Here is a 27,466-nt window from a genome sequence, read left to right as displayed (position 1 = left end):
ACAGCCTGCAGGAGCTCTCAGGTGTGTCTGTGGAAGGGATGAGGTGAGCCTGATACCCCTGTGGGAAGTGCTTTGCATGCCAGGCCTGAGCATGGACTTTATCCCAGGCATCAGAAATTTATTGAAAGCTTTTTTTTTTTGAGATAGTTTCGCTCTCATTGCCCAGGCTAGAGTGCAATGGCGCGATCTCGGCTCACTGCAACTTCCGCTTCCCGGGTTTAAGCGATTCTCCTGCCTCAGCCTCCCGAGTAGGTGGGATTATGGGCGTGCGCCACCATGCTCAGCTAATTTTGTATTTTTAGTAGAGATGGGGGTTTCTCCATGTTGGTCAGGCTGGGCTCGAACTCCAGACCTCAGGTGATCTGCCCGCCTCAGCTTCCCCAAGTGCTGGGATTACAGACGTGAGATACCACGCCTGGCCCATTGAAAGCTTTAAGCAGGGGAGTGGCTTGATGAGATGGGTGTTTGAGAAAGATAACTCAGTTATTGGACTCTGAATCGGAGGGTACAGGGACTAGGTGAGGGTTGGCTGGAGGGGTTGCAGAGGGGTGATTGTGTTCTAGATGCTGATATTTTCTCTTAGAGTGGCACTGATTCTGCCCTTCTTTCCCCTGTAGACCTTGGGAGGTTTCCTGGGATTTCTCCCTCCTGGACAACTTCTGTTGAGTTGCCTGCCACCCTAGGTGTGGAGGCCCCAGGTTCTTTTGCTTTGTATGATTAGGACAGGGTGATATTTTCTGGGTTATCTCTTGTGGGAACTGAGCCCGCCAAAGCCCTCATTTGTGCATTGTTATAGCTGCCCAAGTGTGTGGCCCTGCTGCATTTGATGGCTGTGGACCAGGTGACCTCTCAGGCGGTGAAAGGGGGGTGCTCTGTGAGTGCACCTCAGCTTTAGCCTCTTGGCTTCTCTGTGGATTGGGATTTAGCTCCTCCCTGTACCAGGAAAGTCTCTCCTCTTTTTTTTTCCTCTTTCTTTTCTCTCTCTCTTTCTTTTTTTTTTTCAATGAGACAGGGTCTTGCCCTGTTGCCCAATCTGGTCTTGAACACCTGGACTCAAGCGATCCTCCTGCCTCAGCCTCCCAGAGTGCTCAGATTAGAGGCATGAACCACCGCACCCGACATTCCTTTCTTTTGAGACTTCTGCACAGAGCAGGCTCAGGTTCCTTAGTAGACTTAGCCATTGAACTCTAAGAAGTTACAGAGGTGGAAATAGGCTGGGCACGGTAGCTCACGCCTGTAATCCCAGCACTTTGGGAAGCCGAGGCAGGTGGATCACGATGTCAGGAGTTCAAGACCAGCCTGGCCATGATGGTGAAACCCCGTATCTACTACAAAAATTAGCCTGGTGTGGTGACGGGTGCCTGTAATCCCAGCTACTTGAGAGGCTGAGGCAGGACAATCGCTTGAACCCAGGCGGCAGAGGTCTCAGTGAGCCGAGATCTCGCCACTGCGCTCCAGCCTGGGCAACAGAGCAAGACTCAAAACAAACAAACTAAAAAAGGTAAATTACATGTATATCCCTGTGTGCACAGTCTTAAAGAACAGAGAGGTAGTGGTAAACTCACTATTGGTTGAATCGTGGGTGTCCCACTGAGCGAGACACAGTTGTTCCCTTGTGGCCACGTAGGAAATAGCCTCCCAAGTTCCTGGGACAGCCCATGCGCTTATCCCCACTTCCCTCTAGAAGCCAACAATCTTCTGAATTGTGGGTCAGCCATCCTCTGGGTTTTGTCAGTTTCCCACCTTTGTCTGGATCCTGAAACTGCGAATGATTTTGACTGAGTTCGCTGGGAGCCGGGTGCCCTGCACTCTTGGGACACCAGGAGCAGCAGTTCCTGTGTTCCCATTCTCCGTTTCAGTGTCCAGGGTGGCACTATCCACACATCATCACCTGTCCTACTGGCAGTGAGCATTTGGGTGGTTTTCTGGGTTTTGTTTTTGCTGCCTTCTAAGTAGCTGACTTTTCACCCCAAAGCTATGCTTCTTGAGGCAGAGAAGTGCCAGTTTATTTTGTTTTCTGTCTCTAAATCCAGTTCCTTGATGCACCACTGAGACTCAGTTTAGAAGTGCAGTGAAACTTTGTGAGCATTTTTCTCCCCAAGTCTAAATGAATCCCTCTCTGATTCTTTGAGTTCTTGGACACTTCTCTGCTAGACACTTTCAAGTTTCCTACTGGACGGGATAGACCTTCTCTATAAAGTATCACACTTGGAGGCTTTTCAGGTACAGTGCCATAGATTGTAATATTTTCCATAGCAGTTGCCCAATTTTATCTGTAAAAAATTGCTTTTTAAGGCCTGGTACAGTGGCTCACACCTGTAATCCCAACATTTTGGAAGGCTGAGGCAGCAGGATCACTTGAGCCCCAGGAGTTTGAGACCAGCTTGGAAAACGTAGTGAGACCTCGTGTCTACAGAAAATTTTAAAAATTGGCTAGGCATTGTGGCATGCACCTTTAGTTCCGGCTACTCAAAAGGCTGAGACGGGAGGATCCCTTGAGCCCAGAAATTAGAGGTTGCAGTGAGCTATGATCGTGCCACTACACTCCAGCCTGGGTGACAGAGCAAGACCCTGTCTCCAAAAAATCACAAAACTTCCAATGGATACTGAATGTATAACTTTTTTTTCCTTATTTGGAGTAAAATAACTTGATCCTTGATCGTTGGCTGTAGCTCCTGAGCCATTTGAGGCAATGGGGGGTTTGTGTGTTGATTACTTATGAAGGAACAAGTGGACTGTTACCTTCTCCCCAGCAGCTTCCTTTGACTCTAAATCCCTGAGAGCCTCACCCATTTTCTTCTTGGCTTCCTCCCTTTGATATGCCCAGCTGGCTCCTGCCCTAGCTGGCTGCCAACAGGACCTGCTGGAGGTTTTTGCTGGGAATTATTTGGTGTCCTGTTTGAACCTTGCTTGCCGTGCTCCCAAATTTCCTTTTTCTCCTGAGGTTGCCTTTCAGGATTTGTAGAACCCCTTCTCCTTTAGAAGTGTCAATTGGGGCTGGGTGTGGTAGCTCACGCCTGTAATCCCAGCACTTTGGGAGGCCGGCGGATCACCTGAGGTCGAGAGTTCCAGGTCAGCCTGACCAACATGGAGAAACCCTGTCTCTACTAAAAATACAAAATTAGCCAGGTGTAGTGGTGCATGCCTGTAATCCCGGCTACTCGGGAGGCTGAGGCAGAAGAATTGCTTGAACCCGGGAGGTGGAGGTTGCAGTGAGCCGAGATTGTGCCATCGCACTCTAGCCTGGGCAACAAGAGGAAAACTGTCTCAGAAAAAAAAAAAAAGTCAATTGGACCTTAGGACAACTTAAAAACATTATCAGGTTTTTGTCTTTTAGATAGCAGACATGAGTCTGCTCCTCATAAGGATTTACAGTAGTGTCTCTGTTTCTGGGCTCCTGGCTGGCTTGTGTGAGCTCCCTCCTCTAGGATGGGCACTCCATCCTGGACATTGTGGCGTTGCCAGCTGTCCTGCTAATGTTCTGCTTCCTGTGTTGCTGTTATTGGTTGGGGGTCCAGGAGAGGTTGCTGCCTGGACTGAGTCTGCTTGCTGATCAGGATGAAGTTGATCTCTGCTTCTCTTCTGAAGGTTTCTGTGCACTGGACTGAATTCAAGGACGTCCTATGTAAGAAGTGTGCATAGCTCTAAGAGTTCTTTACAAATGATATGCCCTTGTAACGAGCATCCAGAGTGAGAAACACAACCCTGGAAGCCCCTCATGTATCCTGAAGCTTTTAGTCACTCTTCAGCCCCCACCCATATGATTAGTGCTGCCTGCTTTTTTTGAACGTATGCAAATGGAACTGTAATTGTCTTTTTGGCCATGGCATCTTTGCTCAAAAGTATATTTGAGAGATTCATCTGTGTTGTTTGTAAGTCAAATCATGTGAAATTATCAGCAATCAGCTGTGTTTTTACCCCTAAAAGGTAAATTCATACAGTTCAACCTAAATGTCTGTCCTGTTCACTGCTGGATCATAGTCTCTTCCACCTGCAGCTGCCCCTTCTCAGGGTGGCCATAGGAGTTGTTTTCCAGTGTTGAGCCTTCATGAGTGTGCCTGCCTGTTTGGTGCGTATATGTGTGCATTCTTGCTGGCGTATACCTTGGGTGAGTTTTTGGGCCCACAGCTGGCTAGCTTGCTTGCTTGCTTGCTTTATTTATTTAGAGACGAAGTCTTGCTCTTGTCTCCAGGCTGGAGTGCAGTGGTGCAATCTCAGCTCACTGCAACCTCCGCCTCCTGGGTTCAAGTGATTCTCCTGCCTCAGCCTTCCAAATAGCTGGGATTACAGGAGCCTGCCGCCATGCCCCACTAATTTTTGTATTTTTAGTAGAGACGGGGTTTCACCACGTTTGCTAGGCTAGTCTCAGACTCCTGACCTCAGGCGATCCACCCACCTTGGCCTCCCAAAGTGCTGAGATTACAGGCGTGGGCCACCACCCCAGGCCTTGGGCCCACAGCTTTAGATTGTAGCAGCCAAGAGTTTTCTAAACCATGTGAGTTTTCTGGCCAGGTGCAGTGACTCATGCCTGTAATCCCAGTACTTTGGGAGGCTGAGGTGGGCAGATCACTTGAGGCCAGGAGTTGGAGACCAGCCAACTGGTGAAATGCCAGTTGGTGAAATGCCATCTCTATGAAAAATACAAAAGTTATCTGGGTGTGATGGCGCCTGCACTCCTCTCTAATCCCAGCTACTCGGGAGGCTGAGGCAGGAGAATTGCTTGAACCTGGGAGGCAGAGGTTGCAGTGAGCCGAGATCTTGCCACTGCACTCCAGCCTGGGTGACAGAGCAAGACTCTCTCTCAAAAAAATAAAAAATTATAAAGCATGTGAGACTTCTGGTTGCCTTACTGCCTTTCCAACATTTGGTGTTACCTTTTTCCTGATAGGCTTTGACGTTCTTATTCTTTCTGGAACAGTCCTGTTCTTGTTTAAAAACATCCCCGTTTCCCTTTCATCCCTGGGAGATACTATTTTAGCCTTTGTTTGGCTAATCAAAATCCCATCTTTAGTGTCTGTTGTTGAATTTTTGTGTTTTTGTGTTTTTGGATTCGCTTTCAGCATGTCATCTCAGTCTTGTCCCAGCCCAGGGGGTCAGGCGGTGTTGTGTACAGACAGTGCAGCGGCTCCTTAATGCCACTTGCCGAGCCTTTGCCAGGCCCGGAGAACTGCATAGGTGCAGGACTGCCAGTAGTTCTTCCTGCTCTTCAATCATTGAAATGGTTTCTTTTATGAAGTAATGATGGTAGAAGATGATAGGGTTTCTGTTTGTTTCTAATTCTAGTCTTCACTTGGCATTAAGAAATTATTAGCTGCTAGGGTTGATTTTAAAATTGTGAAGTTGGAGAGTCTCTCCTGGAGCCGTGGGCTGGATGGCTGCAGCTCTGTGACTCAGCTGTGCTGGGTGCCTCCCTTTGGGGCTCAGTTACCTCCTTTTAAGGTGTCCCTGGGGTGAGAGAGATGATCATGATAGTGCCTTCCACCTGGGCGGCCCAGGCTTTCCTCACCCATTTAGTGCCTTGCATGTAGAATTTCCACCTGTTGTCTGCTGTGCTGCCACTGCTTGTCCTCCCTCCCTGCCACACAGAGTTGTGTTCTCTGTCTGCCACAAACGCCTGCTTCTCTGATCAGAGTTTGTGGAACCCTCTGCCGTGGTCACCATTCTGGTACCTGTGGTAACAGACTCGGCCCTGGTGTGGCACATTCTAGGTCTACCGTTTGTATTCACCAGCCTGTGAGCTTGTGTACATGGGAAATGTATCTTCGTTTTGGGGGCCTTCTCCTTCCACTTGATGCCCATCCCTTAAGCATTAACTCCTTGCAGAGCACTTGGCTTTCAGGCCATAGAGAGCTTTCCAATCAGTGGTGTCCAGGTAAAAACAAAAGAAGGAAAAAAAGCTTCTAGCCCTTTTCAGACTTGACTGTGTGTTTGAGCCCCCAGGGTTCTGGTGGTTAGAGCTGGATGGAGCCTGAGCATCTGCATTTCTAACAAGATCCCTGGTGGTGCTGCTGCTGTTTCTTGGGTCATGGCCAATGAGCAAGAAGAGCAGGGAAGCGGGCTGGAGAGGACTGCAGAAACCAGCACAGGGCCTGTTTTGCCTCTTGACATATGTGGCTGCCAGATTCCTGCCTTTTCCTCACCTACTAGGAATAGCAGCTGCACATCCTCTAGTGGTCTTGCATGGGCTCCTGCTCTGTGGCTGCCAGCGAGCCTTTTACCCCCACACTCAGGTCCCTCTTGGGAGGCAGGGTGGTGTTGGGATGGAGTTTGGAGGTGAGCACAGCATTTGTAGTAACTATCACAATCTTAAATTGTTATTCTGCTTCTTTTTTGTGAGACAGTCTGACTCTGTCACCCAGGCACTCTGTCTGATCGCACCCAGGCACTCTGTCTGATCGCACCCAGCTCACTACAAGCTCCGCCTCCCAGGTTCAAGCAATTCTCCTGCCTCAGCCTCCGGGATTTTTTGTATTTTTAGTAGAGATGGGGTTTCACAGTGTTAGCCAGGATGGTCTTGATCTCTTGACCTCATGATCCGCCCGCCTCAGCCTCCCAAAGTGCTGGGATTACAGACCGTGCCTGGCCGTTATTCTGCTTTCTTTCTTTTTTTTTTTTTTTGGAGTCTCGCTCTGTCGCCCAGGTTGGAGTGCAGTGGCCGGATCTCAGCTCATTGCAAGCTCCGCCTCCCGGGTTTATGCCATTCTCCTGCCTCAGCCTCCTGAGTAGCTGGGACTACAGGCGCCCGCCACCTCGCCCAGCTAGTTTTTTGTACTTTTTTTAGTAGAGACAGGGTTTCACCGTTGTAGCCAGGATGGCCTCAATCTCCTGACCTCATGATCCGCCTGTCTCGGCCTCCCAAAGCGCTGGGATTACAGGCTTGAGCCACCACGCCCGGCCTTTTCTGCTTCTTAAAACAGTGTTCCCCTGCCTCTCTCCAATATCCTGTCTTAGAACTCTCAGCCAGATGGTGCCAGGGCCCCAGGCCCTCCTTGGTGCCAGCCCTAGCAGGGGAAATCAGCTGCAGGTCTCCAAGGTCTTCCTGGCCTCACTCCTTGCTGGCTCCAAACCCGGAAGTGATGAGGAGAACGAGGGGATTGAGGCTGTAGCTTCTGGGAAGCACAGTTTGGAGGCATCTTCGGTCCAGCTCTCCTCTCAGCAGCCCATTCCAGCCTTTTCCTTGTGCTGGAGTATTAGCCTATGCTTCCTCACCTCTCAGAAGGGATAATACACATGGGCGGGTGACTCGGACCATGCAGGGCTCGGCCCTGCTGTGGGTAGCACGAGGTCGTCAGTAGGACCCATGGGCATTTCAGAACAGGCTTGGGAAAGTCACTGGGCTGGGGTGGATGCTACTTCCCTCACTCTAGGCCACAGGGCTGGCCTGAGGAGCAGAGGAGGAGGAGGCCAGCCTCAGGTCCCAATCGCTGCATCACCAGCGTGTTGAGTGGAACCCGAGTGTTTATTTTGTAGAAGCTGCGTTGGAGAGAGCTGAGCTCCTGGCATTTGTGGAGCCTGTTGCTTTCCAGGAGGATGGTCTGGGAGAAGAGCCAGGAGCTGCTGGCCAGCATCCAGGTCTGGGCTGGATTGCATGGCTGGGCTTGCCCAGAGCAGTGAGCCCCACCCACCACCAGCCCATGCCTAGAGGGACAGGGAAGGAGGTCATGGAGGGTGGGGGTGTTCCCAGAGGAGCAGCAAGCTCCACCTGGGCCTCCAAAGCAGGCTGTATGATGGGGCCCCCACTTTGTCACTTCTGATGAAGGAGCTGGGTAGACCCCATGCCCTCACAATGAGTTTGGGAGAATGCACCCAGGTGAGGCCCTGCTGTGGATAGGTGGGTGGTGCTGGGGGCTGGGGGAGTGAGGGTGGAGGTGCAGACTGAGTCCCTCCTCCTGGCACACCAGTGCATGGAGGGCAGTGCCTCCTGTGACTCCCCTAAGCAGCTTGGCAGTTGGAAGCCCTGTGTGAGTGGCATCCCTGGCCCTGCCTGCATTAAGGTGGGGTCATCAGACTACAGCTCTGGAGTCAGGCTTTGAGTCCTCACTCTGCTACCTACATGCTCTTGTGACCCTGGGCAAGTTGCTTAACCCCCGAGAACCTTTAATTTCTTATCTGAAACTGCAGAGGTGATGCCCCACTCAATGGGCCTGTGGGAAGATTGAGGAGATCAGACCTGCCCACACATGGGCTACCATCTCATACAGGGCTGTGGCGGTGGGTGAGGTGCAGCCTTGGCCCCATGGAGCTATCTCTTGTCTACCAAGTCTTTCTCAGGGAGGACTCCAGGCCATGGGAATAGGATGAACAAAGTCCTGGGCTTGTGACTGTGCAGGGTTGGTTGGTGTGTCCAGGGGCTGCGCCTTGGGGCGCTTCTGGATCCTGGCTGCCTCCTGCCTGGCTGCCTGGTGATGCCCCACTCAATGGGCCTGTGGGAAGATTGAGGAGATCAGACCTGCCCACACATGGGCTACCATCTCATACAGGGCTGTGGCGGTGGGTGAGGTGCAGCCTTGGCCCCATGGAGCTATCTCTTGTCTACCAAGTCTTTCTCAGGGAGGACTCCAGGCCATGGGAATAGGATGAACAAAGTCCTGGGCTTGTGACTGTGCAGGGTTGGTTGGTGTGTCCAGGGGCTGCGCCTTGGGGCGCTTCTGGATCCTGGCTGCCTCCTGCCTGGCTGCCTTGTGCCCTCCAGACAGTCTCTCCCATGGCTTAGGGGCCCCTGGGAAGAGGCTGAGCTCACACAGGGCCACCTGTTGCAGCTGCATCTGTCGCGGCCACACCTGAAGTATGAGGTGACTATAGTTGGGGGTTGGTCTGGGACCAGGGCTGATCTGACCTTAGACTTAAGTTTGGGAGGAGTGGCAGCAAGTCTGGGGCTCTCTCTGATCCTGGTCAGATGTACTTAGATCTCTGGGATGTGGAAGTTGCCTGATGGCCCTGCCCTGCCCAGCATGGCTTCTCAGCCTGGTGGCCCTGCCCTGCCCAGCATGGCTTCTCAGCCTGGTGGCCCTGCCTTGCCCAGCATGGCTTCTCAGCCTGGCATGCTTGTCCCTCCCACCTGACAGTGGAGCTTGGGCGGGCCGTGGGCGGCCCTGCTCACTCTCAGCTGTCTTGGCGTCAGCTGGAGGGTTCCCATTTCACTGTTACCTTTGTTTAGGCTGGGAGGTGGTTAAGGTGCTGCTTCTTGGGGGTGGGTTGGGGGGAGCTTCTCCTCAGTCCTCCAGCATAGCTCCAGGCCTCATACAGGAAGCCCCTTTCTGGGAAAGTAAGGGGTGGCTTCCGGGGAGGAAGGTGGATGAGAAGGATCCTAGGAGGGCTAGGCGGGGTGGCCTGCTTGGGGCGGCGCCCTTTCCTAGTCTTCACCCTTCTCCCCAGGCCTCCCTCCTGGTTGGGTGTGAGCCAGAAGTTTCAGTCTGGGTGCCTGTGGTGGCCTCCAGGAAGGCACGTTCTGCCTGTAGGAGCCAGACACTGAAGGCAGGGGTATCCTGTAGCTGAGACCACACCCTGAGTTTGACCCCCACCTGTGGGCCTGAAGGTGGGCGTGAGATGTATTCCTGTCTCCCAAAGGCAGGGCCTCCAGAAGGAGCCATGTGGGGGCCCAGCACCTGGAGCGATTCTGAATGCCTGACTTCTTGGAGGGCAAGGCTCTAGGCAAGGTGGGTGTCCAGGCTGGGTTGGGGCAGTGCCTCTCAGATTGGGGGCTGGAGTTCTCTGCTTTCTGCCTCCGCAGGGATCACTTTTATCTGAAAACCTCCTCTCTTCTGGCTTTTGAAAGATGCTGACCAGAGCACACTCTCCTGCCTTTTGCTGGGTGCTTAGAAAAAAGGCCTTGGCCGGGCGCGGTGGCTCAAGCCTGTAATCCCAGCACTTTGGGAGGCTGAGACGGGCGGATCACGAGGTCAGGAGATCGAGACCATCCTGGCTAACACGGTGAAACCCCGTCTCTACTAAAAACTACAAAAAACTAGCCGGGCGACGTGGCGGCGCCTGTAGTCTCAGCTACCCGGGAGGCTGAGGCAGGAGAATGGCATGAACCCGGGAGGCGGAGCTTGCAGTGAGCTGAGATCCGGCCACAGCACTCCAGCCTGGGAGACAGAACCAGACTCCGTCTCAAAAAAAAAAAAAAAAAAAAAAAAAAAAAAAAAAAAAAAAAAAGAAGGCCTTGAGATGACCCTGTTCCAGCCTCCCCATGGGCCCCTGTAGCCACGTGGACTGACCAGAGGCTCCACACTCGGGCAGGTGTGGCCTGACCTCGCATAGGATCGCGGACTAGTGGGTCCCCCAATGGGGGGCTGCTTCGAGTGTCAGGAGGCAGTGAGGGGTGCACAGTGTCCTGCCCTCTGCCATCCCCATTGGCTATTTGGCTGGTCTGCATTTGGGGAGCGAGTAGAGGGATCCAGAGTGCAGGGTGGTCTTGGCCTGGGGCTTTTGACTGCCCTCTGGAGATGCACTGAGGGCCACCCAGCTGGGGAGCAGCTGGGAGGGACAGGAACCTGTTCCCACTGTGGCATCTTTGCCCTTCCAAGGTGTTTCCCCATCGCCCTTGGTCTCTGTGCCAGTTGAAAAATTGAGGAGAACTAATCCCCTGGGTGGTCTGGAAATCATTAGTGGGAAGAGGGTGTCCTGTGCCCAGGGCTACAGATGACATGTCGCTCCACACTTTCAGCCCCAGGTTTTCCTACCTTGTGGGGAGGTGAGAGGTCAGGGTGAGTGCTGGGTTTGAGGCTCAGCTGTGCTGTGTGAAGATGAGAGGGGCCCACCTCATCACATGGACAGAACCCACAGGCTCCTGGGTGGCCCTGAGGGTCCAGTGACACAGCACATGGTAGGGCATACAACAGTGCCCAGTAAAGGTTAGCTGGTGGTGTTTCCAGGAGGGAACAGGGTATCGTGCTGAGCTTCTGAGATGGGAATGTCCTGTGAAAGCCTCTGTCTGGAGGTTTCATTGGAAGTACAGTTAAATGCAATTAAGTGTCTAAAATTGTATTTTCGTTTACCTTAACCCAGACTCCCAGCAAGATAGAGAGCTGCCCTCACCCCAAAGAGTTCCTCATGCCCCATCCTGGGTAGTCCTGTCAGGGCCAGGCAGTGAGCATTTGTCCCTCGCCCTATCCTGGACAGTCCTCACCTGTCCCTCACAGCCTGTTCTGCTGTGGTTCTTACCCTCAGTCCGTTTTGCCTATTCTAGAACTTAATGTAGGCCGGGCGCGGTGGCTCAAGCCTGTAATCCCAGCACTTTGGGAGGCCGAGATGGGCGGATCACAAGGTTAGGAGATCAAGACCATCCTGGCTAACACGGTGAAACCCCATCTCTACTAAAAAATACAAAAAACTAGCCAGGCGAGGTGGCGGGCGCCTGTAGTCCCAGCTAATGTAGTCCCAGCTACTCGGGAGGCTGAGTCAGGAGAATGGTGTAAACCCGGGAGGCGGAGCTTGCAGTGAGCTGAGATCTGGCCACTGCACTCCAGCCTGGGCGACAGAGCGAGACTCCGTCTCAAAAAAAAAAAAAGAACTTAATGTAAATGGAGTCATGCAGTCTGTACTCGCGCAAAAGGCTTCTTGCACTCAGTGCCATGACTGTGAGGTTCATCCATGTCTCTGCATCATTTCTGCCCTTTGTATTTTTGGCCGAACGCGGTGGCTCACACCTGTAATCCCAACACTTTGGGAGGCCGAGGTGGACTGATCATGAGGTCAGGAGATCGAGACCATCCTGACTAACACGGGGAAACCTCGTCTCTACTAAAAATACAAAAAATTAACCGGGCATGGTGGCAGGCACCTGTAGTCCCAGCTACTTGGGAGAATGGCATGAACCCGGAAGGCGGAGCTTGCAGTGAGCCAACATCACGCCACTGCACTCCAGCCTGGGGGACAGAACGAGACTCCACCTCAAAAAAAAAAAAGTAATACTTTTTAAAAATGTTGAGTATTACAGAAATGAACATAACATGCAGATACTGTGGTTTTTCTATAATCCCAATCCCAGAGATAATCTTATTTAGCAGTTGGGTATGTGTGTCCCCAAGGTTTTTATTGCCACAGAATGGACTTGCTGGGCCCGGTAGGCTCTGACTGGGCCTTGGGCTGCCTTACTGTAAGTTCCTTGAGGGTGAGCAGAGTGGGGTGGGGCTGCTGTGGCTGGTCCAGCTCTGCAGGGCTTGGGCATGTGCCACCGGTGGCTTGAGAGGCTGGAGTGTCTCAGTGCTGTTCCAGCCCCCTAGCACCTGCCTGGGCCCTGGGCCTGCCCTCAGTGTTTGGGGACATGGCTTTCTGGCTTTTTAGTGGCAGGGACTGGGAAGGGAAGGAAAGGAGAGCCGTTGCGTGTTGACAGTTCCGTAAACAGGGCTGTGCGTCTGCTCTAACAGAAGGCCTGGGAAGGTAACCCCGAGGCTTTGTGTTCCTTCCTGCAGACTTTCTGGGCTCCCCAGAGAGAGCTGGCCCTCCCTCCAGCTGCTGGGGTTCTTGCCCTTCCCAGCTGGGGCCAGTCCATCTACAGGGGAATCCTGAAGCTGAGGGATCCTAACTGGGGAGATAGTTTCTGTGCTACCCTTCTTGCCTCTCCCCTGGACCCCTGAAGGCTCTGTCCCAGGGAGGGGACGGGTCACAGCCTTAGACGAATGCCCAGCTGGCCCCGATAGCCCAGGCCTGCTGCCCCACTGCCCCAGATCCTGGGCGTCCTGGGAGCTAGCGTTCTGGACGGGCAGTAGGCCAGGGCTGGGCGTGCTAGCCTTGGGGCTGATAGGCCTGCTGCCTGGGCCTGCTGCCAGGGGCTGCTGGGTGCCAGGCGGCATCCTCATCGCAGCCTGCAGTCAGCTGCTGCCAGGGCTGGGCACCAGCATCCGGGCCAGCGCCCAAAGCTGTGTTTCTAGTTACCTGGCACTCCCCGGGCGGGGTCCTCCAGGGTAGGCGCTTGCTGTTTCATGCCCAGCGGTAAGCGGGTAGGGCAGGGCTCTGTGGCTGAGAAGGAAAGAGCAGTGTTTAGTAGGGGTTTTGCAGCAGGATGACGTGTGCCAACCCCCACCCCTCCATGGGGTGAGGCTGCATTGCTGCTTGCAGACACAGTGGTGGCCTAGACGTAGCCCATACTCAGCCCAGCTGGTGTAGATGGCAGGCATGGTGGCATTGTGCTTGCTGTGAACTTTCTGCAGGTGGCTCTGACACCCCTGCCTCAAGTGGAAGGCACAGGGAGGAGCCCTGCCCTGTTCTGTGTCATAGCTGACCCAGCCTGGGGCCATCCTTCCTTGGTGGAGAGATCTAGTCCTAGCCTGGGCTTGTGAAGTGCCTGTCAGGGCCAGGCAGTGGGCACTGATGTAGGGTGTTCCCACCCCCATGGCACTCAGGTGCCCCCCAGTCCTATTCTGCCACCCACTGCCTGCACGGCATCCAGTAGCTGGCCTGGCCTCTGGCAAGGTCAGGTGACCCCTGGTTGCGGAGTTTGGAAGACGCTCTGCCCAGCAGGGCTCTGGTTTACTGGGTCCTGAGGGGCAGTGGTTGGGGAGCAGGTGAAGTGGCACAGGGCTGGATGATGGTGTCCGATTGTCTCCAGTGTGCCACCAAGACCCTCTATCCAGTTTTTCGACTGCTCCCGCCAGTGTTTCAGTGGCCCCTGCCTGACTGGCCTCAGCCCAGCGTTAGCCCACCAGGCCCAACCCTTGCTAACTATCGACGCCCTTGGGCTTCCTGCCAACAGAGCTGGTTCTGCTGCCGTCTGGGCCTTTGGTGGGGTCCTGGACCAGCCATGCACCCCTCCCTTCACACCCCCTACCCAGAGGGGAGCTGCACTAGGGGCTGGAGAGACAGCTGGCCGGCTTCAGCCTAGGCCTCCCAACCCTGGGCCGGCACCCCGGGTCTGGTCACATTCCTGAGGGACCTGCTGAGCCTCCCTGGCCCTGGGGGTGGAGTGGGGGAAGGGGAAACGGAGTGGGGGAAGGGGAAACGGAGTGGGGGAAGGGGAAACGGAGCCACTGCACGCCCCCTCCCTGACCCTGGCTCTGTTCCATGGGGGCCCAGGCTGGCAGGTGTGGGGTGCAAGGACCCACCACCTCAGGATCCCCCCTCCCTCAGGACCCAGAGCTCTGGGGGTGGGAGGGAGCCCACCCTTTTCTGGTGGCAGCTGCCCAAGGCTTTGGTGGGCCGGTATTGAAAGCCCAGGCCTGCAGCTTGGGCGAGCCCTTAGGCAGCGAAACCTCTGGAGAGGGAAGGCCATGTGGTCTGGCTAGGGGGCTGGGCCCTCTGGGCAGGGAGAGGGTAAGAGTAGATCAGGAAGGGAAGGAACAGGGGAGCCAGAAGCGGTTGAGACTGGTTCTTATAAATAGCCCTTGCACAAGTGGCTCCAATTTTGACCTTTTGTTATGTAAATGTGACCAGCCTGAGAAGGGCCCTGCCCAGGCCTCCTGCCACCACACCCGCAGGCCAGGAATTGTGTGTCTGCCACCAGCGCCCCCTGGCCTAGGTGACCCCTGGGTGTCCATAATCTCCTGTGTGTGTTAGAGTGGGAGGTATCGCATCCTTTGAACTCCCTAGACTGTTCTCTGGTCCTTACTTTTCCTGGTTGTCGGAAGGGACAACTGTGGCACTGTGGCTCTGTGGCCACAGTCTCCTGCTGGGCTGCCCCGGTGCCCCAGCCAGAGACCCCCGGGTGCTTCCCTTCATTGTCCTTCCCTCTCTTCTTCGCTGATGGCTGTCTGGGTGACTGTGTTGTCTTCTCTTCCCCAGGTGACCAGGCATTGATGCGCCCCCAGGAAGGCCACGCGCTCAGGAGGCCCCCCCCCGCTGGCTGCTGCTCACATGGTGTCTGGGCCCTTGGCATTCCGGTGAGGCGCAGGGGAGGGAGGACCGCCACTGGCCCCTTTCCTCGGAGCTTTCTGGGTGGCGCACAGCCCCACAGCTCGGCGTCTATCTCTGTCTAACCTGTGGTCCTTTGTGTGCACACAGCACTGGGCAGTGTGGAGGGAGCCTGGGGGCCACTGCCCTCTGCCAGCCCCCTTGCCAGTCTCAGGGTACCAGGTGTCTGGGTGCTGGCAGAGCCGGCACTGATGTTTTCTGGGAGCTAAGCGGTTACTGGGGCCCAGTGTGGAAGCCACACTTTGGGGGCTCTTTGTCCCTGCCTGGTGGGTTAAGGGGCCAGGGAGCAGAGGAGGATTGGTTCATGAAGTCTTCAGCCCATGAGCACCCTTCTGAGCTGCTGTGGGCTGGGCTGCTAGGCAGAGAGCCCCTGCAGGTGCTTGCTGCCTCTTGCTGTTAGGCTCTGAGTGCCAGTGGTGTTCCAGGCTGTGTTGCACCCTTGCGTGTTCACATTGAGCTCCAGCACCTTCAGGGGCCTGTGAATGTTAGGGTTTTCCTTTGTCTTTGCAAACAAGGGCAGGCATGGGGCTGGGGAGAGTTTCTGTCATGGGAAGGTTGGGTAGGGTGGGACCCTTTCCAAGGCGCTGCTCTGGGAGGCAGGGCTGGACACTCTGGGAGGGGCAGTAGATCCCAGAGGGCAGCAGCTCAGAGTAGTTCAGCTGCTGAGAGTCTGAACCCTGAACTGTGAGGCTCAGAGCTGCCTGTGGGCCCTGCTGCTCAGTTGTCCAACAGCCGTGAGTCAGTGAGGAAAGTTCCTGTCTCCACTGGCCCCCTGCCCTGTGGAAGCTTGTGAGCCTGTCCGGGGCACAGGTGGCCACCTGTAAACTGGCATGCCTTCCCCAGAACCCTCTTGCTGAGCCATTCTCTGAGGGGCTGTGGTAGGGGTGTAGGATGGAGCTGGGGGTACTGTGTTTTGCACTGGGGAGTTGGGCTTAGGGCTGAGGATGGCTTTGAGTCATTCACAACATTCCAGAGTTATTCTGTACACTGCCGGCCACAGTCCTTGCCTTTTCCCTCAGAGCAGCATTTCTCTCTTCCCCCCTGGGGTCCATCTGGTGCCCACTGTGCATCCGTGTGCCCTGCCCTTGCATTCCCACTGTGGCGTGCCTGGTCCATAGCAGAGGAAGCTGCTCAGTGGGGATGGGAAGCGTGGTGAGGAGCACCCGCTCTGGGAACCCCATGGCTTGCTGCCGCACAAGCAGAAGTACGCCCGGGCTGGCAGGTTCCTGCAGAGGCCAGTGGTGTCGGTATGTTTCTTGCTTGCTGAACTCGGTGAGTGCCTGTGCCAGTCTGTGTGGCGGAGGCCAGCTGGCCAACTTTCCTAGGCCCAGATGGCGCTGCCCTTCCTAGAGAGGATGGAGCGTTCAGGTGGTGCCAGGTGTTTGGCCCAGACTGCCTTTCTTGCTTGGTACCTGGAAGCCCAGGCTGGGGCAGCACTTGGCACCCGCCCAGAGTGCAAGGTGGCCCAGGGCCTTGGGGAGAGGCGGGGCTGCAGGCTGACTGCAGCATCTGGGAGGCAGCCACATGACTTCTAGCAAAGCCTGGTCAGCCTCTCAGGTGGCTTGGGAGGCACAACAGAGCCAAGGCTGCACACCAGAGGCTGCTGGCAGTTTGATTTGGGCCCTGCTGTATTTCAAAGGGAACATTTAGTTTTGGGGCATTTTTGCCAGCTTTCAAGACAAGCGCCTCTGCTTTCGTAAGTTTAAAGCCATCTGCTGGTCATTTGGGTCCCCTTCTGGTGCCTGAGGATGTGTCATCGACTTCATTTAGTGTAGAGACAGTAGCCCGGGGTGTGAAACCAAATGCAAATCCCTGTTTCTCTATTTGTCACCTCATCACCCTCCACCTCCATTTTTCTCATTAGTGCAAATGGGGCAGGGGCCTCTGTCCCTTCTCAGTTTGAGTCCTCAGTGAGGGGACACACATACACTACCTGCATGCAGTAGGCATTGTGGGCTTATGTGCCGTGTACTGTGCCCCAGGGGCTGCTGCCCTGTGTGGGGTAAGTTCTGAGGCACTTTGCCTTGTCGAGCCCCACCCTGCCCCAGAGCCCTGGTTGGAGTGTCCCAGTCATCTGACGCGTGCATGCCTGTTCTTGCCCACAGGTGGTGCGCGTGGGCAGGGCGCGGGGACATGGGGCCCGACATGGAGCTGCCCAGCCACTCGAAGCAGCTCCTGCTGCAGCTGAACCAGCAGAGGACCAAGGGCTTCCTGTGTGACGTCATCATCATGGTGGAGAACTCCATCTTCCGGGCCCACAAGAACGTCCTGGCCGCCAGCAGCATCTACTTCAAGTCCCTGGTCCTGCATGACAACCTCATCAACTTGGACACAGACATGGTCAGCTCCACGGTGTTCCAGCAGATCTTGGACTTCATCTACACAGGCAAGCTGCTGCCCAGCGACCAGCCAGCCGAGCCCAACTTCAGCACACTCCTCACTGCCGCCAGCTACCTCCAGCTGCCTGAGTTGGCAGCCCTCTGCCGCCGCAAACTCAAGCGAGCTGGAAAGCCCTTTGGCTCTGGGCGGGCGGGGGCTGCCGGCATGGGGCGACCCCCCCGCAGCCAGCGGCTGTCCACGGCCTCCGTCATCCAGGCTCGGTATCACGGGCTCGTGGATGGGTGCAAGGGGGCCCATGCCCCCCAGGAGCTCCCGCAAGCCAAAGGCTCAGACGATGAGCTCTTTCTTGGTGGCTCTAACCAGGATAGCGTTCAAGGTCTGGGCCGGGCCGTCTGCCCAGCTGGCGGGGAGGCAGGCCTGGGGGGCTGCAGCAGCAGCACCAACGGGAGCAATGGGGGCTGTGAGCAGGAGCTGGGCTTGGACCTGTCCAAGAAAAGCCCACCCTTGCCTCCTGCCACCCCAGGTCCCCACCTCACTCCCGATGACCCAGCCCAACTGAGCGACAGCCAACATGGCTCGCCCCCTGCAGCCTCTGCCCCTCCCGTTGCCAACAGTGCCTCTTATTCTGAGCTGGGGGGCACCCCCGATGAGCCCATGGATCTGGAGGGGGCTGAGGACAACCACCTGAGCCTGGTGGAGGCGCCTGGCGGACAGCCTCGGAAGAGCCTCCGGCACTCCACTCGGAAGAAGGAGTGGGGCAAGAAGGAGCCTGTGGCTGGCTCCCCCTTTGAGCGGAGAGAAGCGGGGCCCAAGGGTCCCTGCCCGGGAGAGGAGGGCGAGGGCGTCGGGGACAGGGTTCCCAATGGTATCCTGGCTGGTGGGGCTGGCCCTAGCGGGCCCTATGGGGAGCCCCCTTACCCCTGCAAGGAGGAGGAGGAAAACGGCAAGGATGCAAGTGAAGATAGCGCGCAGAGCGGGAGCGAGGGGGGCAGCGGCCACGCCAGCGCCCACTACATGTACCGGCAGGAGGGCTACGAGACGGTGTCCTATGGAGACAACTTGTACGTGTGCATCCCCTGTGCCAAGGGCTTCCCCAGCTCCGAGCAGCTCAACGCGCACGTGGAGACTCACACGGAGGAAGAGCTGTTCATCAAGGAAGAGGGGGCCTACGAGACAGGCAGTGGGGGTGCCGAGGAGGAGGCCGAGGACCTGTCGGCGCCCAGCGCGGCCTACGCGGCTGAGCCCCGGCCCTTCAAGTGTTCGGTCTGCGAGAAGACCTACAAGGACCCAGCCACGCTGCGGCAGCACGAGAAGACACACTGGCTGACGCGGCCCTTCCCCTGCAACATCTGTGGCAAGATGTTCACGCAGCGCGGCACCATGACGCGCCACATGCGGAGCCACCTGGGCCTGAAGCCCTTCGCCTGCGATGAGTGTGGCATGCGCTTCACCCGCCAATACCGCCTCACTGAGCACATGCGTGTGCACTCGGGCGAGAAGCCTTACGAGTGCCAGCTGTGCGGAGGCAAGTTCACCCAGCAGCGCAACCTCATCAGCCACCTGCGCATGCACACTTCCCCCTCCTAGAAGCCAAAGACCCGCGGGCGCCCTCTGCCACCTTGCTCCCCGGGAACCCATGGAAGGAGAAGCGAGGTGATGCAGTGGCAGGGGCGAGACCCTGGGTCCAGTGGAGGCTCCGGGTGGCCCCTCTGGCCCCCACTGCCCACACCCAGAGCTTTAATCGACAGTCTGTACCAAGCAGAGCCGAGAGGAGGGAAGCCAGGGGTCCCAGCCCGTCTACCTCCCCATCCCACCCAGGCCCCCAGCTCCCCCCGGGGGCCACCCCAGGGCCTGTGGGCTGGGTCACGTGGGTCTCGCTGGGACCTGGTCCCTTTGCTGCAGGCTGCTTGGAGAAAGAGGGCAGTGGGATGCTGGCCACAGCCAGGGTGGTGTCAGGAGCAGGCCCCACCCCGCTAGCCGTATCTGTGTGTGTGCACGTGTGCTTGTGTCTGTGCGGGCGCGTGCGGCCCTGGTTCTGCAGGGAACAGGTGCTGGGGGTGCAGATCCCTCCCTCCTTGAGCCAGGGTGGCACTGCTCACTGGCGCTGGGACAGTCAGGGTGACCCCATCGCCTACCTCTCTACAACTAAAGAGCCCCCTGGGCCTGTGTTGCTGTTATTCCTACTGATCTGCTCCTCTATTTTTCTTTTTGATTTTTGTTCTTTAAACCAAAACAAACAATAGCTTATTTTCTTCCTGCCCCCTCCGGGGCTGAGCCTGGGTCTGAAGACTGAATGTAACAGGGGCTGCTGGCCCTCCTGCGCGTCCCCCGGCTCTGGCGCTGCAGGGGTGCTGGTGCGCCACCTCTCCAGGCCCCAGAAGCCCTTCTTGCCCAAAGGCTTCCCTGGTCCCTGAGCCCTGCCTCGGCTGCCTCAGGAGAGAGTGCTTTTCCTGTAGTTTCCAAGAAATATTCTTTGTTTAGAGGTACTTGTTTTTTATTAAGAGAAAAACCAGTGTAACGTTTATGTGACTGTTTGAACTGGAAGGTCTGGGGTTCCGGGGGGTGGGGGGAGGCTGGACTCGATGCCGGGGCCGTCGGTACTCTTGTTTTCATTTTTGTGTGTGTGCGTGTGTGTGTGTGTCTGGTGTGTGCCGTACGCATGGGCAGACGTTTCGCTTTCCCTGCTTCCTCACTGAACAAGGTGGAGACTTCTGACCTTTTGCTACCTCTTGAATTTGTGACAACAATATGTTGGTGACTGGCAGTGGAAGCCCTTGACAAGCACCCAGGAAGTCGTGTGCAGGAGCCAGCAGGGTGCCGAGTGGCCCAGTGCCTGCAGCTCACCTGTGTGTTTTCCCTTTGAGCCTTGGGCCACATCCACCCCGAGGGGACCCTGGCAACCCGGGCACACGAACCTCTGTTTGTGGCATAGGGGAGGGGTGTGAGGCCCCAGCCTGGAGCCAGGTACTGGGTGCTGACGGGAGCCATGAGGAGGGTGGCAGTTCTTTGCAGCTCCCAGCCAGGGTGAGGCAGAAGTGAGCCCTCATCCTGGCACTCCCACCCTCCATTCCTGCAAGAGTTTGAGCTTGAGAGAGCTGACCACAGGGCCCTCCGGGGAACAGGGATTGCACTTCCCTGAACAGTCCTGGCCCCCGGCCACCGTCTAGGGGCCACCCTCTCGCCCCTCATTTTGGGCTTCCTCAGCCAGCCTCAGATACTTCCATGGGCCCCGAAGTGGGCTCTCAAGGCCAGACCAAGGTTGCTGATCTCAGTCCCACTGTATTCAGCCAGCTGGAGCTGTGGGGTTGGGCCGGCAGGCTTTATCGTCATCTTGCTTCACCATTTTTTTTTTTTTCTCTTTTCATTTTAAGTTTAGACCAAAAAAATACAGAGTCATCCCCTACCCCCACCCCTCTAGAGACCCTCCAGCTAAAAACAGACTGAGTTCAGGGACCCAAGTGGGGAGCGGCGTGTTTGGGGTGAGGGAGTCGGGCAGATGAGGCTCCTGGCTGAGCCCTCCCTGTGGTGATCCCAGCCTGAGAAGCCCCTCTTCCCTCCTTGTGGTGGGAAACAGAACTGGGCCCTGGGTCTCAGGTTCCAGCAAGTCAGGCTGGGGACCTGGGGGTAGGAGACCCATGGACTCCACCCTTACTCAGGGGCCCCCGCTGTCCTGAACCTACCCCACCCCATCAGCACTTAAGCCACATGACGCAAAGTCTGTACCGCACGGGAAATGTGCACACATCTGGCCGTGTGCGTGGCCTCCCGGGCTGTGGGCAGCCGCATCTGTGAGGTGACTTGTGAAAGTAGGTGATTCCGTTGCAGAACTTCAGGGACTGGGAGCAGAGGCCCCTCACTCAACGACGTTTGTGCGACATAGTATTGTACCCACCTTAGTATTGTATCGAGCCTTTTCTGTATTTTAATGAGAAAGCAGAACACTAGTTTCCTATTTAAGACTTTAAGGGGTTTTGGGACAGGGTGGGATTAACACAACATTTGGCTTTGTTTTCTTTTTCCTTTGATTTCCACGTTGGGTGTGTGCGAGTGTGTGTGTGTGGAGATGTTAAGAGCCTCACAAGGAAACTGGGTTATTGGAGGCCAAGGCGGCTTACAGTTCTCTGCGTTCGTCACTTAATTCCTGAATGTTTCGGAGAAACAGGAATCAGAAAATAGCAGATATCATGTAGGAAAGAGAGGATAAACAAAGAAAAAAGAAAAAAAAATAAGCTCATACCCAAATTCACAAAGCCTATTTTTTAAACCAAAGCACATTTTGAATGAGTATGGAACCTCCATGGGCTCAGAAAAAAGATACTAATATATTTATCTCATTGTTTACATAAGCTTTTACAGTTTCAGACCTCAGCAGCTGTAAGGCCAGTCCAGGGAACCCTCCCCTGCTGCTGGAAGCCCTTCTGAGTTGGCCCTGGAGTGGTTCACGAGCAGAGAAGGGCAGCCCTGGGACTGGGGAAGGGACTGGAAGCCTCCCTGGAGTCACCTGAACCCTCGTCCCCATTCCCAGGGCCCCTCCAAGCCCAGCTGGCACCAAAGAGCTTGGGCCCGTGCTGACCAACCCCCAAGGCCCTCTGGCCGGACCACGCTGGTCCTGACCAGCTAGCCTACACGGGGATGGCTGTCAGTTCTGGCCACAGGACCCGAGTCTGGGCTTGGGTCCCCTGCTGCTCTGCCCGTGACCCTCGGGGATGGGTTGATGTGAGGGTCCCACTCAAGCCAAAAAGCCGGGACCTTTGCACGGCTCAGTCGACTCTGGCGGGTCCCCAGGAGTGGGGACCCCTAACCCCACCCCAGACAGCAGAGGGGGCTGACTGGGTCTGGTCCTTACCAACATAGACGGTGCAAACACTCTTAACAGTGTTGTTTTTGTATCAATATGTTTGTGCAGTGATGAATGTATTTATTTCTCAGACTTGGGGCGAGTGAGCGGGTGGCAGGCCGGGCTCTGCCACTGCATGCTCCCGCCGGACCGAGCCCCAGCAAGGGCTCCTCCAGGATTGCAAAAAAAAAAGGAAGAGAAAAGATGAACCTTTAAGCAAATAAGAATCTCAGAGACTTGCAGCATAGCCATACACCTCAGCCTGTGAAATGAGCAATCCGGACTCTCACCGACTTTCCCCACCTCAGGCAGCCGTGTGTGTTTCCCATTCGTCACCACTCGGGGGCGCCGGGCCGCCTGCCCACTCCCCCAACCCGTCAGTATTCACTGGACCTCAGACCCCATGCAGGAGTGCGATCCGGGCTGGGCCGCTGGGCAGGCTGACCCCGTGCCCTCCGGCCATCCTGAGTTGGGGTGAGGCCTGGGCAGCCGGAGGGCAGGGCTCAGGGAGCAGGAGGCTGCATCCGTCCACCCCCCAGGCGTGGGGGACAAAAGCCAAAGGCGCCAGGCCTTAGAGCAGACAAGGGCTCTCAGCCCTGGCATGCCCCCTAAAGGGACCAAGGTCCTATTTTCCAGTACCCCGTCGGGGCAGATGTTACTGAACCTGTGAATCAAGACGCCAGGAGTGAGGGGCTGGAGAGGGACCTAACTGGAGCCTCAGTCTGACATTCCACGCCGGGGTGGGGGTGGGCATGAGCAGTGGGAACAGAGGCTGCCCAGGACCCCCTTCCTAGGATGCCCCGGCTTCAGTCACCCCACTTTAACTTTCTACCAGGACCCCCTCCCCTTACCTCACCTTGCTATTTATTGCTGTAATTTATTGACCTCAAAAATGCTGCATAACAGACCTCACTGGGTTAGGGAGGATCCCCAGGGCTCCCACCCTCCACTTGGTGGGCCCCGTGGGGCCAGGTGCTGAGGGGAACCTCTCTACCCCACCCATCACTAGCTTCCCTCTGCCCTCCCCCGCCCGGGGGGGGGGCCCAGGTTGGGCACTGGCTCATTTCTCACAAATACCTCGAAGGGGAGGGGGGAGGGATGGGGTTATAGCTGTTTTGTTTAATTGGAACTGGAAGAGGGATCATATTTTGTTTTATGCCCTTCCCAGAAGCGGGGAGGGACACCGGGATCGCACTCCTGTACTGGCCACCGCCGCTGTCACTCGTCACATTGAGTTCATGTTCCTTGAGAGTTTGTGTAAATTCAGGTCAGAACTGCAGCTACACAGCTGCCCAGTGTCATAGAAAGAAAAGCAATTCACCAACGACTGATCTCTCCATTCAGAAGTGTGCAGTCTTAATGTACAGTGATGAGAAACTGTTATTTTATGATCTTTTCATTAAAAGCTTGATTGAAAACTGGTGTGGGACCTCCATTTTCTGCTTTGGCTGTTCTCTCTAGCAAAGTGACATGGCTTCTAAGTCTCAGGAGGGTGGGGTCTGGGATGGGCATCTGCCTGCCACCATTCAGTGGTGCTTGGTGGTGAGGTGCTTGGTGGGTCCTGGGGTTGTGCACTGGGCCAGTGGACTAGCACTTTGGTGTCAGTATGCTCTTGGGCAGTGTTGGCCTGAGTTAGCTGAGGCTGTCTGGGAAGCAGCGATGTATGCACAGTTACAGCAGCATGGACCTGGTGACTGGGAAGAGGAGGATGGCTGTCCAGTGCCTGGGACCCCTCATTGGAGTGGCAGAGTTGGGGCTGAGGAAGGGCTGGGGCAAGGCGAGGGCTGTTCCCTTCTGCTCACTGCTGCTTGGCCTGAGGGGAGGAGAGGGAGGAAGGAAAATGGTTAATAATCCCCAGGGACCACCCAGAATGGGGATCCTAGTGTGAAGACCCAGGAGGAGAAGCAGGGATGGAGGGGACTGCAGGCATCCGTGGTGGCTCCTGGCAGCCGGAGATGAACCCAGTAACCCCAGACTCCAGAAGAGCTTGAGCACAGATATTCTTAAGTCTTGGTGAGTTCTGTTCAGTTGATTTAAAATGATTTTTTGGCTTTATCAAAGTAATTCCTGAATAGAATTTAAGTAATTAAAGTGGTTCTCAAAAAGGCTTAAAAACTAGTTTGTCTCCCCAACTCCATCCCATACTATATAATGTGAATCACTTTGAATTATTTTAGCACTTTCTCCTGCATTTATCTCTACGTGTCTAAATAGTATTCTTACACTGCTGTCTTATTCATTCTGTTTTGGAGTCTGGACTTACTATCAATAAGGATTTTAGTTCATTTGTACTCTCTTCCTAATTTATATCCACCAAATAGTTGTTAAATGTGTAGTTTGATCTAGAGGTTGGCAAACTTTCTATTAAGTAGTCAGATTGTTAAAAAAAAAAAAATTATATATATATTTACACATATATATATTTACTCCAGCTTTTGTCTAGGCTGGAGTGCAGTGGATCATAGCTTACTGTAACTTCAAACTCCTGGGCTCAAGTAATCCTCCTACCACAGCCTCCCATGTGCTGGGACTGCAGGTGTGATCTACCACATCCAGCTAATTTTTGTTTTTGTAGAGACAGGGTCTTGCCATCTTGTTAGGCTAGTGTTGAACTCCTGGCTTTAAGTGATCCTCTTAACTTGGCCACTGCATCTGGCCTAATTGATGGCTACTTTTGCACTATGACAGAAGGCTAAGTAGTCACAACAGAGATGGTATGACCTGCAGAGCCTGAAATATTTACTGTCTGTCAGCCAGATGCGGTGGCTTACGCCTGTAATCCCAGCACTTGGGGGCGTTAGGGGGGTGGATCATGAGGTCACTAGATCGAGGCCATCCTGGTTAACACGGTGAAACCCTGTCTCTACTAAAATACAAAAAATTAAGAAGGGGGTGGTGGCAGGCGCCTGTAGTCCCAGCTCCTCAGGAGGCTGAGGCAGGGGAATCGCCTGAACCCAGGAGGCAGAGGCTGCAGTGAGCCAAGATCACGCCACTGCACTCCAGCCTGGTGACAGAGTGAGACTCCATCTCAAAAAAAAAAATAAAATAAAATTAGCTGAGAATGGTGGGGTGCACCTATGGTCCTAGCTACTTGGGAGGCTGTGGTGGGAAAATCACCTGAGCCTGGGAAGTTGAGGCTGCAGTGACCTGTGATTGTGGCACAGTACTCTAGCTTGGGCAACAGAGGAGACTGTGTCTCAAAACAAAACAAAAAATCATAAACTTCATTTATAAAAACAGGTGTAGGAGGATGTGATTTGCCAATCTGTCCCTATTGTGATCACTATGTAAATTTGTTTACTTACTGCTAAGCTGGGTAAGATAATGGGTCTTCATCTCCTTTTTTGTACAATTTCTTTTCTTTTTTTCTTCTTTTTTTTAATTTTTGGAGATGGAGTCTTGCTCTGTCACCTAGGCTGGAGTGCAATGGCGCGATCTTGGCTCACTACAACCTCCACCTCCTGGGTTCAAGCAGTTCTCTTGCCTCAGCCTCCCAAGTAGTTGGGATTACAGATGCCCACCACCATGCCTAGCTAATTTTTATATTTTTAGTAGAGAGGGGGTTTTGCCACGTTGGTCAGGCTGGTCTCGAACTCCTGCCTTCCAGAGATCTGCCCGCCTTGGCCCTCAAAGTGCTGTGATCACAGGTGTGAGCTACTGTGCCCGGCCTTTTGTACAATTTTTTGTTTTTCTTTTTTCTTTTTCTTTTTGGGACAGGATCTCACTCTGTCACCCAGACTGGAGTGCAGTGGCGCTGTCACGGCTCACTGTAGCTTCAACCTGCTTGGCTCAAGTGATCCTTCTCTCTCAGACTTCGAGTAGCTGGGACTACAGGTATGCACAACCACATTTGGCTAATTCTTTAAATTTTTGTAGAGATGGGGTTTCACTGTATTGTCCAGGCTGATCTCAAACTCCTGAGATCAAGCGATTCACCCACCTTGGCCCCCAAAGTTTTGAAGTTACAGGCCTGAGCCACTGGCCCATTTCTTGTTTATGTTTTTTCCCTCCCCCTTCTCCCTCCCCCCACTCCCCTCCTCTCCCCTCCCCTTTCTGACAGGGTCTCGCTTTTTTGCCCAGACTGGAGTGCACTGATGCCATTTTGGCTCACTACAACCTCCACTTCCGGGTTCAGGTGATTCTCATGCCTCAGCCTTCTGAGTAACTGGGACTACAGGTGCACACTGCCATGCCTGGCATGCATGCATATATATATATATTTTTATTTATTTTGTATTTTTAGTAGAGATGGTGTTTCACCATGTTGCCTAGGCTGGTCTTGAACTCCCAGCCTCAAGTGATATGCCCACCTTGGCCTTCTGAAGTGCTGGGATTACAGGTATGAGCTACTTTGCCTGGCCTCTTGTTTTTCTTAAAAATTATTTGATTATTTTGATTGCCCAGTTAGAGTCTCTGTCTTCTTTCCCCCTTTAACTCTGTGAAACACCTCCAGTACAGTTTTCCACACAGTGAGACACCATCTGTGCTGTTATTTCCAACCCCTACCACTGCAGGGGACATCCTGGAGTTCGCACAGATGTGGGCTAGGGTTCCTCCTGCCGTTGTCCTGCATTAGCAGCCCTGTCTTGTGGATCTCATGTACTCTTTTTCTTGAATTACAAGCTTGTTTTGGTGGCACAGTTCCTCTGGTGCAATCCTGAGAAAGAGCATATGGGAAGTAGGATTTTTAAGACTTTGAAGTTTGAAAATGCTTGTAAACTATATGGAATTGATATTTTGGCTGGGTACAGAATTGTGGTTTGAATATCCTTTTCCCACTGAATTTTTAAGGTGTTGTTCCCATGGCTTCTACCTTCTAATGTGATGAAAAGTCTAACTTGTTTTGTATGTGCCCTGATTTCCTCCCTGGAAGCATTGAGGAACCTCTGTTTTATGTGGTTTGCCCATTCATTGGGCTAGGCACTTGATGGCTAGGTTTCACTCCAGAGACTCATTCCCTTCAGTAAAGTCCTACTGATTTTTAAAGTAACTTAGCTGGGCACAGTGGCTCACACTGCAGTCCCAGCACATTGGGAGGCTGAGGCAGACGGATTGCTTGAGCCCAGGAGTTTGAGACCAGCCTGGGCAACATGGCAGAACCCTGTCTCTACCCCCCAAAATAGAAAAAATATTAGCTGGGCTTAGTGGTGCACACTTGCAGTCCCAGCTACTCAGGAGACTGAGGTGGGAGGATTGCTTGAACCTGGGAGGTGGAGGTTGCAGTGAGCCAAGACAGAGACTCTGTCTCAAAAAATAATAATAAAGCTGGGGGCGGTGACTCACACCTGTAATCCCAGCACTTTGGGAGGCCAAGGTGGGCGGATCACCTGAGGTCAGGAGTTCGAGACCAGCCTGACCAACATAGAGAAACCCTGTCTCTACTAAAAATACAAAATTAGCCGGGCATGGTGGCACATGCCTGTAATCCCAGCTACTCTGGAG

At 54.6% G+C, this 27,466-nt stretch overlaps 1 protein-coding gene across 4 annotated transcripts in view; it reads left to right on the top strand.

Annotated features, from left to right (window-relative positions):
• HIC2 (HIC ZBTB transcriptional repressor 2) overlaps nucleotides 1-23,442 on the top strand; it is a 35,560-nt gene extending 12,118 nt beyond the window's left edge. For 3 of the 4 annotated variants that reach the window (XM_030915165.1, XM_010381787.2, XM_030915166.1), the window contains exons 2-3: nucleotides 14,719-14,816; nucleotides 16,953-23,442. In XM_030915165.1, coding sequence (XP_030771025.1) covers nucleotides 14,791-14,816; nucleotides 16,953-18,774 — 1,848 coding nt within the window. In that variant the 5' untranslated portion in view covers nucleotides 14,719-14,790 and the 3' untranslated portion in view covers nucleotides 18,775-23,442. The remainder of the gene's footprint in view (nucleotides 1-14,718; nucleotides 14,817-16,952) is intronic. The other variant, XM_030915167.1, reaches the window with a different exon arrangement.
• Nucleotides 23,443-27,466: the final 4,024 nt, after the last annotated feature.

The sequence above is a fragment of the Rhinopithecus roxellana genome, chromosome 13, assembly GCF_007565055.1.
Source record: "Rhinopithecus roxellana isolate Shanxi Qingling chromosome 13, ASM756505v1, whole genome shotgun sequence".
Classification (NCBI taxonomy): Eukaryota; Metazoa; Chordata; class Mammalia; order Primates; family Cercopithecidae; genus Rhinopithecus; species Rhinopithecus roxellana.
This window is presented reverse-complemented; position numbering and strand designations above follow the sequence as displayed.